General features: G+C 40.1%; 1 protein-coding gene across 6 annotated transcripts in view; it reads right to left on the reverse strand.

The window, feature by feature from the left end:
* fhod3a (formin homology 2 domain containing 3a) overlaps window positions 1-12,161 on the reverse strand; it is a 60,449-nt gene that overhangs the window by 13,696 nt on the left and 34,592 nt on the right. For 3 of the 6 annotated variants that reach the window (XM_067611371.1, XM_067611370.1, XM_067611374.1), the window contains 11 exons: window positions 7,326-7,420; window positions 6,747-6,858; window positions 6,475-6,569; window positions 6,143-6,286; window positions 5,692-5,927; window positions 5,450-5,476; window positions 4,199-4,318; window positions 3,482-3,889; window positions 2,400-2,459; window positions 1,419-1,553; window positions 877-927 (listed from right to left, as the gene is read on the reverse strand). In XM_067611371.1, the coding sequence (XP_067467472.1) occupies window positions 877-927; window positions 1,419-1,553; window positions 2,400-2,459; window positions 3,482-3,889; window positions 4,199-4,318; window positions 5,450-5,476; window positions 5,692-5,927; window positions 6,143-6,286; window positions 6,475-6,569; window positions 6,747-6,858; window positions 7,326-7,420 (1,483 nt within the window). The remainder of the gene's footprint in view (window positions 1-876; window positions 928-1,418; window positions 1,554-2,399; window positions 2,460-3,481; window positions 3,890-4,198; window positions 4,319-5,449; window positions 5,477-5,691; window positions 5,928-6,142; window positions 6,287-6,474; window positions 6,570-6,746; window positions 6,859-7,325; window positions 7,421-12,161) is intronic. The other 3 variants (XM_067611372.1, XM_067611373.1, XM_067611375.1) reach the window with 3 other exon arrangements.

Genomic DNA, 12,161 nt, shown 5'->3' on the forward strand with positions numbered 1-12,161 from the left:
CCCCAGGCACTCTTAAAACTCTGTAGGAGCCTAAAAACACATGTTTTTCTGATAATACCATAAATACATCAAGCTCTCCTGTGGATCCGATCTCCCACATCGAATCAAACTGCACTTGGTTTGTCTTTCTTTCCTTCTGTCTCCCTCTTGTTCTCTCTCTGTTTCAACAGTGACTTAAGTGAAGCCAGCAGCAAGAAGTGAAAGCACTGTAGACTGTCGACAGAAGAAGCAAAGGAAGGAGGAGAAGAAGGAGAAAGAAGAAGAACAAAAAGGAGAACAAGAGGAAGGAAATGAGAAGTAAGAGGAAAGGAAGACGTTTTACCTCCTCATATGTTAAAATTCTGTGATGAGCAGCACAGTGGATTTGGATTTTTTAAAATTGTCATCATTCCCCACTAATATATACAATGTTGACTATGATCAGAACTAAATCTGATCGTGACCTCACATACCCTCTCTTTCTTCTTGAGATTCCCATCTGCACACAAACATAGATTTATTAGGCTCATGAAAATTCTTCGTATGTTTGTGTTCGGATGTGCATGTACTTCAGTGAAAAGTGTGTCTGTGTACGCGCACGTGCTTTCAATGTGAAAGGCTTGTCGAATCCTGGAATCTGATTTCTTCACAGCACGCAGCTAAAACAATCAAGCCCTTGGCAGTTAAAATACAGCTCCTTAAAAGAGGAGAAACAGGCAGACGGAGCAAAGAAAATCGGTTCAGTATCCCCTCGGCCTCTGGCAGCAAAGGGCACCTTTTTAACCTGAAAACAATTAGACTATTACCGAGCTTCCCAAACCACAGCCTGAAACATATTCCCCCCGGGTTCAGCTGTTCTGCGTGTGTGTGTTGTTTTGATTTAGTGCACACACTTACCTCTCATCCCGCGCAAGCCTGGCCTCTTCCATTTTATCCACATAGTTGCGGCTGTGAGGGACACACAAACAGAGAGTTTTAAAACATAATAATCATACCCTTCATAAAAGCACAGTCAGTATGGTCTTCTGTAGGCCTGCTGGTATGAATATATCATGTTTGCACATCACACACACAAGCAGTTAAGGTATTTGTTTAACCCATACCTTCATACTCTTTCTTGTGTGTTTCCATCTTTGATTTTCCTAAGGTAAGATGACTTCTTTCAGACTATTACTCTCAGATTTTAAATATATATTCCAGATATTTTGCTCACTCATTATGTTGCAAAATGAATGAATATCTTTTGGAAACATGGTGTTTATCACTCCAGTTGAGTTCTACAGACTTTTAGAAGCTATGCCAAGAAATATTTCATGTTTGGTTCATGGTGGCCCAACACCTTAACAAGACATATCATGTTGGTTTTCCTTTAATTGGTTATTCATCTGTGCAAATGGTTCATTTAAAAAAAAAAACAAACAAAGTCAGCGATGCCTCACCTGTGCTTGTTCCTCTCCTCTCTCTCTATCCTCTGCAGCCTCTCCTCTCTCTCCACACGGCGGCGCTCTCGCTCGGCCGCCAAAGACTCTTGGTGTTGTCTGTAGGAGGAGGACAGAAGACCTCCAAGTGCAGGCCTGAGAGAGAAGCAAAAACATTGATTTAAACCACTGCCAAGTCAGTATAATCCAGATGATAAACAGAACATTTCTCTTTTTTATCATTTATTGTTGAGCTTAAACAATTGGTCGATTAATTAATCGGTCAATTGACAGAAAATTAATTGTCAGCAAATTTGATAATTATTTGATTAATTGTTTAAGTGAGTTTAAAGGAGAAATGCCAAAAATAATTGTTTGATTAAGCCTCCCAAATTGAATATTTGTGGTTTTGGACTGCTGTTGAGACAAAACAAGCAATTTAAATATGTCAACATTTTTCACTATTTTCAGACATTATATATACATTATAAAAACAAATCACAATCATTATTTGATCTGTAAAAAATCATTAGTTTAAACCCTAGTATATTAATTTTTCTGCTTTACGACAAAGTTTAAAATTATGTCTAGTATGTAATATAATGAACGCATCACTGTTTTTTCATCTGCTGGCTCACAAATGCCACAAAATCTTTTCATGATACACATACTCATTGTGTATGCAGTGTTTCTATACAGTATATGTAGGTATGTATGTAACATGTCATAAATTATGTTTTCATGGCATGGAGGAAATTTGAGCAGCTCATTAACAAGGGAACCAGAGAGCTGAAATCACATTTACTTCAGTATGTCATCACCATGAATGCACCACGGGACTGCACACAACCCATACTCGTTACACATGTGAGTGTGTTCATGTTTGTTCATACAGACATACATGAATATGTACTTTTATGTGAACATGTTTAAAATACGGGATATTTTAAGGATGTCTTTATGCTCTTGTGCAGACGTGATTAAGGTGAAGCCATCTCTCACCTGGAGCTGGTGGGCGTAGAGGGGCTGCTGAGAGAGGAATAGGACATGTGACCTCCATTCCTAGGTGAGAAAGGGAGCAATAAAATGAGTGACAGTGAGTGACTACTGCAGTCATCCAGATACATGACACCATATTGACTAAGCAGTCAGTGAGAAACCGGTGGCGAGAAAACGAATGTGACACCTTGTTACATAACAGAAATGTTAGTGCAACACCAGAGTGACCCTAATTAGTAACCACTGTGGTGTTTATTCCCTTTCTGGAAAATTCCAAGCAAGGCATCTCTACTCAGTTACAACCCGCTGTGAATCTGAAAAGACTCTTTGCTAAAATGTATTTCCCTTGACAAGTCATTGAGTGAGTGTTAGCAGGCAACACATCTCTTTTTGAAGTAATAGCAGTGTATTGCAAAGGTGTCATCGAAGCAAAACCATAGTGTGTGTGTACTGTAAAACAGGCAAACAGGGCTGTAAATAGTAGCCTCTTGAATATAAGATTATCATAGCAAGCCACGCAATGTGTAGCTGAGGTGCAGGCCTTTTACAATAAGACAAACACAACAATACTATACATACTAATACTGAAGTGGACAGTGAATGGAGAGAGTAAGGCTCAGAAAATGCAAAGTTCTATAAAAAGATCATGCTAAGAAGCGAGAAGTGACTATACAGATATACAGGTGAAGAGTTGGAAAAGGCATCTGTGAAAAGTCAGTACTTGCATACTGTATTTCTTGAAAAGAAAGGCGATGTAGTGGCACTGGGAAACAAAGCAAGGCTGTCAAAAAAGTGTGGAAGACTATCAACGCAGTGGCGGGACTAAGAAAAACTGATGTGAAGGAGCAGCAGGTGATAATAAGAATGCTGAAAGTGAGAAGCGGTGCAGTCAAAGAAGTGAAAAGAACTGGTGAAAAGGGGGAGTTGATGAATAACAAAAGTGGAGATTCAAGCTGGTGCCAGGATGGGAGCCAGAAACGGGAGTGGAAATTGAAAAAGGAAAAGTGCATCTTCGAAGAGATGAAAGGAAAGCTTTCTTTGCTTCTTAAACTCATGGGAGATCACGTTCTGCTGTCACGCCTGACCTTGGAGGTGTCATTTTGGTTGACTGCTCGCTGGGTTTGGCTGGAGCTGGGGGCGACGGCTCCTCATCCAGGTCGTAGGAGAAGAGGTGGAAGGGAGAGTGGGGCATGTAGGGCAGGCGATCGGGGGAGGGACGGGAGCTGCCGCGCAATGGCGGGCTGACCTCCTTGGTTGCTGGGACAGTGATGATAGATTTCTTCCTGGCCAGCAGGCTGGCCAAAAGGGAGGGCTCGGCTGGGGGGCTGAGAGGGGAGGAGAGGGGAAGAGAGGAGGTGGGGGTAGAGGGGGAGTGTTGGGCTGGTGCGGGAGGTGGTTCGGTCCGATTCCGCTGCTCCTCTTTTATACCCTCCTTTCTGGAAGTGATGGCGATGGACTGGAGGGTCGTTCGGTGAACTATGGATGGAGGATGTCTACAGTAGGAACAGAGGAGTGGATGAAGAAGAGGAATAAACACATGAAACTAACCAAATGATTGTTAGCTTGTATGAATGTATCTATCTGTGCCAGTTTAACAGATTCAAGGGTTACAGAGTAAAGCATTGATACTAATAACTAACAAGCACATATGCACATAGGCCACCAAGGACGTCAAACCAACCACATATACAATGGAAAAGAGTCTTTTAATAGCTTTGTGGCCTCATGTACACTCCTCTAGATGAATAAGAAGATCACAGAACATTATTTCATTTCTACATTACCACCATGTCCTAAAATACCTGGGGGTGGTCTGACTAGACACTGTAAAAGCCCCCTCCTGCTCATCCGAATCAGACTCAGTCACTGGAGTCCCCTCTTCCTCCTCCTCCTCCTCTACCCCATCCTCACATTCCTCCTCTCTGTAGAGGCAGAGGGGGTGAGAAGGGGTGGATGGATGGGTGGATGGATGGACGGACAATTGAGGGAAGGATTGAAGGAGAGATGAGGCGATACATAAAAATAGCACGCAAATAGAAATCACTAAACTTTTGAAGGAATAAATAGATGGAACAGAGGAAGGGGGGAGATGGAGGGTTAGATGAGACCGATGTGTGTGGAAATAATGATCACAGCTGCGCTACCAAGCAGCTGCACAAGTATTTATATGATGCTAAAAGACAACAAACAAGGACATCAGATAGAGATTAAGTGAGAGGAAAACAAAAGGATTAAGACAACAGAAAACAACAGAAATGAAGGGGAGAATATGTCGTGGCTTGACAACTGACTTCAGATCAGTGTCACCGAGCTGTTTTGTCCAGTGAAACCAGATGAGCCATGTTGCAGTCGAGTCAGCGTGTGCTGCCAGGCGTCGTACCACAAGACCAGAGCCACATGTGTGTGACGTGTGTGTGTGACGAATGGGATGGCCAATAAAAATGTGTTTGTTTGTGCTGAGTGAGCATGCATAATAGAAAGCAGGATGTAGAACAGGCTTTCACCCATCACTTTGTTCAGTAAACCATTATGCAAACAGATTCTCACTCAATTATACACATATTCGCTTTTTTGTCCAGAGATACACAGGCGTGCTTGTGTATAAAGGGACAGAATTGGCTACATCCCCTGGAAGAGGATGAAGAGTGAAAGAGATAAGATGGTGGGGAAAGAAGGGAGAGATTTACCTGATGTAAACAGCAACACCCGCCTCCAAATTTGCCTTTAATACATAAACACACAGCACTAAAAAGCCTGTGCTGGTTTAATAATGTGTATGCTTGTATTAGAATTACAAACAAACAGATCAGCAAACCTTGCAGGGTTGTGCAGCTGCTATGAATGGGGTTTTTTTTGTATGTTTCTTTTTTCTTAGTGGAGCACGTTGTTTAAGTCTGCACTAGTGTTTCAGAGTCCACACCAAGTGCTGTATGTCAAGGGAGACACACAATTAGCTGTTACAGCATGTAGGTGAAGAGCAGCGGTAGTAATAGATAGGCAGAAAGCCACAGAGGTCAACAGCTGACCTTTCTCTGAGTGACCTTTGAACTTACATGGATGGAAGGCAACCCGACAGTGCTCTAAAGCAGAAAGTGTTGGTAAAAGACAGTCAGAACTTCTCTCTCCAGTTCAGTTATTTTAACACATGTGCATCAAAAAATATCCTGTAAGAAGTGATGACTGAATCGTTCACACCATAGTTATTCTTTGAACCTACTGGACACCCTCCCTCTGTCATGACACTTCATAAAATGACTTGTTGACTGACATTTTTCCATCTTGCCTGCTCCCTCACCTTTCGCTCATGTCCTCAGCCCTCTGGCCACTGAAAGGCTGGAAGCCTGCTCTCTGCGGAGATGCAGGGCTGCAGGGGGAGGCGTTACCGGATCGCCCAAGAGAGGCCCTGCGGCTCCGCCTCCTCTCTAGGCCACGCTTCTTATCCCCGCCCCCAAGGCTGGCCCGACGGCGGTCCCGGCGTCCCATTGGTGGAGGCTGGCTGTCATCATCGCCGTCTTCATGCCGTAGGGTCATCTGAAGAAAAAATAGATTGGGTGTGAGGTAGGAGTGGTGACGGGTGGTTCCCACAGAAAAATTTAGCATTGAGCAACTGAACTATAAATACTGTACCAGACATAAGCAGCAGCTAATAGAAATCTACTCTTTAATAAAAAATAAAAAAAACTGTATCAGCTTGCAATATTTTCCTTGTGATCTTATGACTGAATATGTTTGAGTATGTCTCAAACCTCATAGATGTTGAGCTGCTCAACCAAGTCCAGATCGGTGCCCTTCCGCCCCAGGTGTCTTTGGGACACTGTCTCCATGCCCTGTTCCTCCAGACCATCCACCATGTCATAGAACGAATCCTGGTCAGGCAGCGCTGCCAGGGTCTGCAAAAAAGGAAAGGAGACAGAGAAAGAGAGGGGATTACTCAGGTGTCGCCATGTACTGTACATCTGACTGAAGAGTCAAATCACAAAAAAACATTGTTCTTAAATGAATGGAAATAAATCAAGTAACTTTAAGTAACTTTATACTTAACACAATATATAATAAAGGTCACCATAGACTTAAATACCTTATTGATGAGGGTCATGGCATAGACCAGCAGCTCTGTGTCTACGCCATCCTTCTCATGCAAGATCTCCATAGCATTGGACCATGGCTTGCAGCCTGGAAATCATAGATCAATTCATAAATAACAATATGAATTAGTTTGTTATTATCCACCAAACCACCCCATACACTTTCCCTACCTGGGCAACAAACCAAACTATTAAATTGTGTAGACAAACAGAATAAGGAATGATTAGTTCCTCAGCAGTTGATGGTGTATTCAGTACTCTGTACCTCTCTTGGCGTCCACAGCGGTGATGGCTTGTATGAGCAGTGGGGCGTTGGACTCGGAGTACTCCACAAACACCAGCAACAGCTTCAGAGCTGTTTTTACTACCAGACGGAACTAGGGGGAGAAATATTATTATGATATAACTTTAAATTGAACTGACTTTGTTGGGTGCTTCTATATCAGACAGTTGGAATTTACATTATAAAGGTTTTATAGATTTAACTCTATTGGCAGTCAAGAAATACATTTATGACATCAATGATAGATGCAATTCCCTATCAATGACAGGTGGGTATGCGGTATGAATGTGTTGTATACGTGGTATTATATGTCCTATGTCTATGTGTTATAGAAAAGAAACAATGCAACGTCTGGTTTTATGTGCTGGAATTAAGACTGTTCAAAGCAGAAGCGTACCTTTAAAAAATACCACAAAACAAACAATAGACACCACCCTCAGGGTCAGAACACAGAATACAATCAATAGCAGATGTTTTTGTGTGCTGACCTGTTTGCAGTTTGTGTGTGTGTGTGTGTGGGATTGGGTTTGGGGAAGATTTAGTATGTATTCATGTCTATACCTTTGAACCAGCAAGAGTGTATAGCCACTGGATTGTCTCGGCGTGGCCAATGACACCGTTCATCCCGTCCACATAGAGCATGATCTGCCCCAGAGCTGAGAACAGGGTAGACAAAAAAAAGAGGAACAGAAAAGTTAGAGCGAGATAGAGCAAATATAGAAAGATAATTCAACACTTACTCTGAACAAACCATGCATACCAAATGGCAGCTGCACACGGGTAAAGCTACAGTGGCTATAAATAACAGCAGAGGTCATCATGAACAAGGTTTCTTTTTTATGCTTTGGGTTTTTAACGAAAGAAAAAAGCACAGAATACAGTAGAAATTTGAAATTAAAATTGTTTTTTAATTAATGTTGTTTTCAAGCTTCATTGGTATTGTGTCTTACTTTATTTCCCATCACAGAAACATACCTGTCAATGGTTTTATATGACAGTTGTTGACATATGGTTTCCCTCTCTTCCTTCTCTACTGGGTGTTTACAGGAAATGCTGAAACTGCACTGAATGACCTTTTACTCAGTTATCAATGATGGTGAGTAAACAAATACATTTACTCAAGTACTGTGCCTGAGTATCATTTTGAAGTACAGTATATTATAATTTACTTAAGTGCTTTTTACACCACTTTATAATCACTCCATTTATCTGATAGCTATAGTTACTAGTGACTTATAGAAGATAAAGATTGTAATACATACAAAACATGATTTGCTTATCAAATATGTTGTTTGAAATAACTTCCACCTTGACCTGTTTACATGATATTGAATATGTATTGAATATTGAAGAACATTTTGCAGATAACGCTTCTGTGAAAAAGTGAATAAAGGACCTTTACTTGTAGAGTGTTTTAGATTATGGTATTTTTACTTTTACTTAGATAATGGATCTGTATACTTCAGACTAATTAACCCTTAATGGGGATATAAATAAATAAATAAATAAGTCTATGTATGCTCAAATAGTTGGTACCAAATAGCTCTGAAGATCAAAGTTAAATATCCACATGGAGACACCTGGCTGGACACCAAAAGGAAGAAGAATCCCTCTGGAGTATTGAGAAACGGGCTAATTTCTTCCCAATGATCTATTGAGAGACGAAATAGTAAAATGACAGCCCCACTGGCAATTGTGTAGTATTAGTGAGCTGTATGTGTTGAGCTTCTCTGTCAAACTCCAGAGCTGCTTTTGTGTCTTTGTCCATCCCTGCTATTGCTGTATGTCAAAGCACAGGACAAACTGTATTACACCCAAACTTGAGAAGTGAAAGAAAATTAACATATCTAATTTTACCACATGATGAATATAGTACCTGTGACAACTGAACAAAGCTCACACACATCCTGATCAAGAGAAGGAAAGAACAACTCCTATCCTACCCAACTATTGTCTCTTTGTTTGTTCTTTTGGTTTCCTGTGTTGCATTTCTGTTGTTCAGTTCTTTTGGTCATTTGGTTTTGCTCATTCATGTTATTTGAGTTGTATCTTTAAAGGACTGTATTACATTTTTAGTTAGTTTGTAGTGTTGTGTACCTAAGTTTATGTATATTGAGACAGCTTGATTTATGATGGGTTGTAGTTTGAGTATTATGTGTTCTGGGTTTTGGTTTTCTCTTTGCTGTTTCCCTCCTGTGTTCCTGCACTCCTCCCAAACTTACAAAGTGATCCTGCAAACTCAAATCAATCCTAGAAAGAGAGAGATTTGCCAAAGATCCGACTACTGGCTCATTCGAGTTTGTGAGAAGCATCTGCCGAGGAGGAAAAACAGATAGTGAAGAGCTCTATTCAACCTTATGGCATTCTGATTAAGGAATTAAAAGGATGATGATGATATTCGCACTAGTGCTGATGATGATGACGACGATGACAACAAGGACAATGGTGAATATGATGCTGGAAATGGTGATGATGATGACAATGAAGATAATGCTGGTGATGGTAATGACAGTGACAGTGATGATAGGAATTAGAGTTGATGGTGATGACGTCATTAACATTCAACAAGAACTTTATTCTACACTTACTTTGTGCTTATAATTTAGTGACATCTTCGGTTGTTTTCTATTTGAAAGTACTGTATTAAGTAATATTGGTTCAAACTTGTTGGAATGGAAGATCAATGACACATTACTTTGTTTTTCTCAGGATTTTGCTATTTTGTGATTCACCATGAAGACTGTTTCTGTCTTGAACTTTCCACCCATATATTTTAGTCTTTGATATATTACTCAAAAGTAGATATTTCTGTTAGTATTTGTGGTTCATTCAGAATCTGAAACCATGTTGCACATTCTATAAAAACAATGGACCTAAACACTAAAATAATTTAAAGGCTGCAAAAACCTATTTTTTCAATAAGATTCTTACTATGATTGAGAAAGGTCACACAATTGAATGAACACACAATTTTCTGTCCAAATTCAAACAATTTGGTTATTTCACATGGAGGATTTCTGTATATGTGTTTAGTTTTTGCTCACAGCTTTGAAATGGATGTGGCTGATAGAAAAAAGGATACAAAACAACCACACCCACTCGTTCTGTTGAACCAGATTACCTGAGTTCTTGCATGTTAAACCCCTCACAGATAGTACTTGCTTTAGCTTTTCTAATGTTTTAGAACTACCAGCTATAATTGTAAACTGAATATTCGCAGAAATGTACTTATTCCAGCTTCCTTGTTACGCCTGAAAAACATGTTTGTTAATTGTTCATGTGTCACTGTATATAAATAAAGAGTTGTAAACGTTCTACACTTGAGTGTTTTATCTGTGCTGGGGTGTTGAGGATTTCCTGTGGAAACTTTAACTCTGCAGTTTGTAACTGACTGCTGGGCTGACAAAGACCACAGAGGTGCGAACTACACAAAACAGAAATTACCTCAGTACTTATCATACAAGTGCTTTGATGAAACAAGTGTTAGAAGAAAATAGGGATCTCTCTGTACAAAAAAAAAATATATGATTCAAAGTACCAATTGGTTTGGCACATTTTGAGTCCTCTGTCAAATAAAATATCAAAATCAAGCACAAACTAAAAATTATATGAAAATATCTTTCAAGCCTCAATGGTATTATATACAACTGTATTTTCTATCACAGAAAATTACATGTTTTTAGACTTATATGTACAGAAGCTGAGCCAAAAAGGTTCTGTTTGTCATCTGTTGCTGTACGTTAAAGTGGAGCACAGACTCATTTCTATTCAAACTGTCAGAAGTGAAAGTAAAAGAGGATTTTCACACAGTACATTATTTCATCACGTGTTGAATATGAGTTTCAGGGAGGAGTGAACTCAGCTCACACACAGTTTGACCAAGAGACAGAGAAGGCAACTTCCTCAACCATGTATTTGGACTTCAATTTAAAAATTGAAGTCATATCTTCATTTCTTGGACAGATCCTAAAACCCTATGACAAGAAATGTGGGAAAACTGCAAGTATTTTGTCTGTTGATGAATTTCATCTCCTCAACCTTATTGGGAGACAAAGTGCTTATGTGAAGGAGTTTTTCATCGATGAGCAAGAATTTTTTGACCCAGAGTATGACTACGACTTCACTGAACTCTCTGACTACTCTCAGTGTATGAGAGGCGATGAGCTTTATGAGCGCCCAAATGGTTGGTACCGAATGGCCTTAAAGGTCAAAGGTAAATATCCCGATGGAGACACCTGGTTGGGCAGCAAAGGATGGAGGAGTTACTCTGTACCTGGAGAATGGCCTGTTTCCTACCATGGAACAAGCTTGGAAGGAGCCAGAGGCATCATCAAGAGTCACTACAAAGCAGGAGACAGAGCTAAGTATGGCAGAGGAATCTACTCAACACCTGATATACATGTTGCTGAGGAAGAAGATTATGCCAAAACCTTCACATCAAAGACAACGGGGAAGAGTTACAAAGTGATCCTGCAAAATCGAATCAATCCTGAAAGGAGAAAGATTTGCTCAAAATCCAACTACTGGCTCATTCCTGTTCCCGAAGAAGCATCTGCCAAACGAGAGAGAAAAATAGTTGAGCGCTCTATTCGACCTTATGGCATTCTGATTAAGGAATTAAAGGATGATGATGATGATGATGACATTAGCAATGATGCTGATGACAACAACGATGACGACAACGACGATGACGACAACGATGATGACGTCATCATCGTTGACGATGATGATGACGACGACGATGACAATGAAGAAGATGATGCTGGCAATGGTGATGACGACGATGACGGTGAATCTGATGCTGGCAACGGAGATGATGATGACGATGATGATGACGAAGATGAAGATGATGCTGGCAATGGTGATGATGATGAGGACGGTGAATATGATGCTGGCAATGTAGATGATGATGATGATGATGATGATGATGATGATGATGATGATGATGACGACGAAGATGAAGTTGATGTGGGCAGTGGTGATTCTGATGATGAGGATGACCATGGTGAATATGATGCTGGCAGTGGCCATGGTAATGACAGTGACAGTGATGATGACTGTTAGAGTTGATGGTGATTATGGCATTAACATTCAACAAGAGCTTTATTCTACACTTATGATTACTTACTTTTTCTCAGGATTTTGCTATTTTGTGATTCACCATGAAGACTGTTTCTGACTTGAACTTTCCACCCATTTATTTTAGTTTTTGATATATTAATCAAAAGTAGATATTCTGTTAGTATTTGTGGTTCATTCAGAATCTGAAACCATGTTGCACATTCTATAAAAAAATGGACCTAAACACAAAAATAATTTGAAGGCTGCACAACATTATTTTTTCAATAAGATTCTTACTATGATTGAGAAAGGTCCTGTATGAACACACAATTTTCT

This window comes from Thunnus thynnus, chromosome 15 (genome assembly GCF_963924715.1).
Source record: "Thunnus thynnus chromosome 15, fThuThy2.1, whole genome shotgun sequence".
NCBI classification, from domain to species: domain Eukaryota; kingdom Metazoa; phylum Chordata; class Actinopteri; order Scombriformes; family Scombridae; genus Thunnus; species Thunnus thynnus.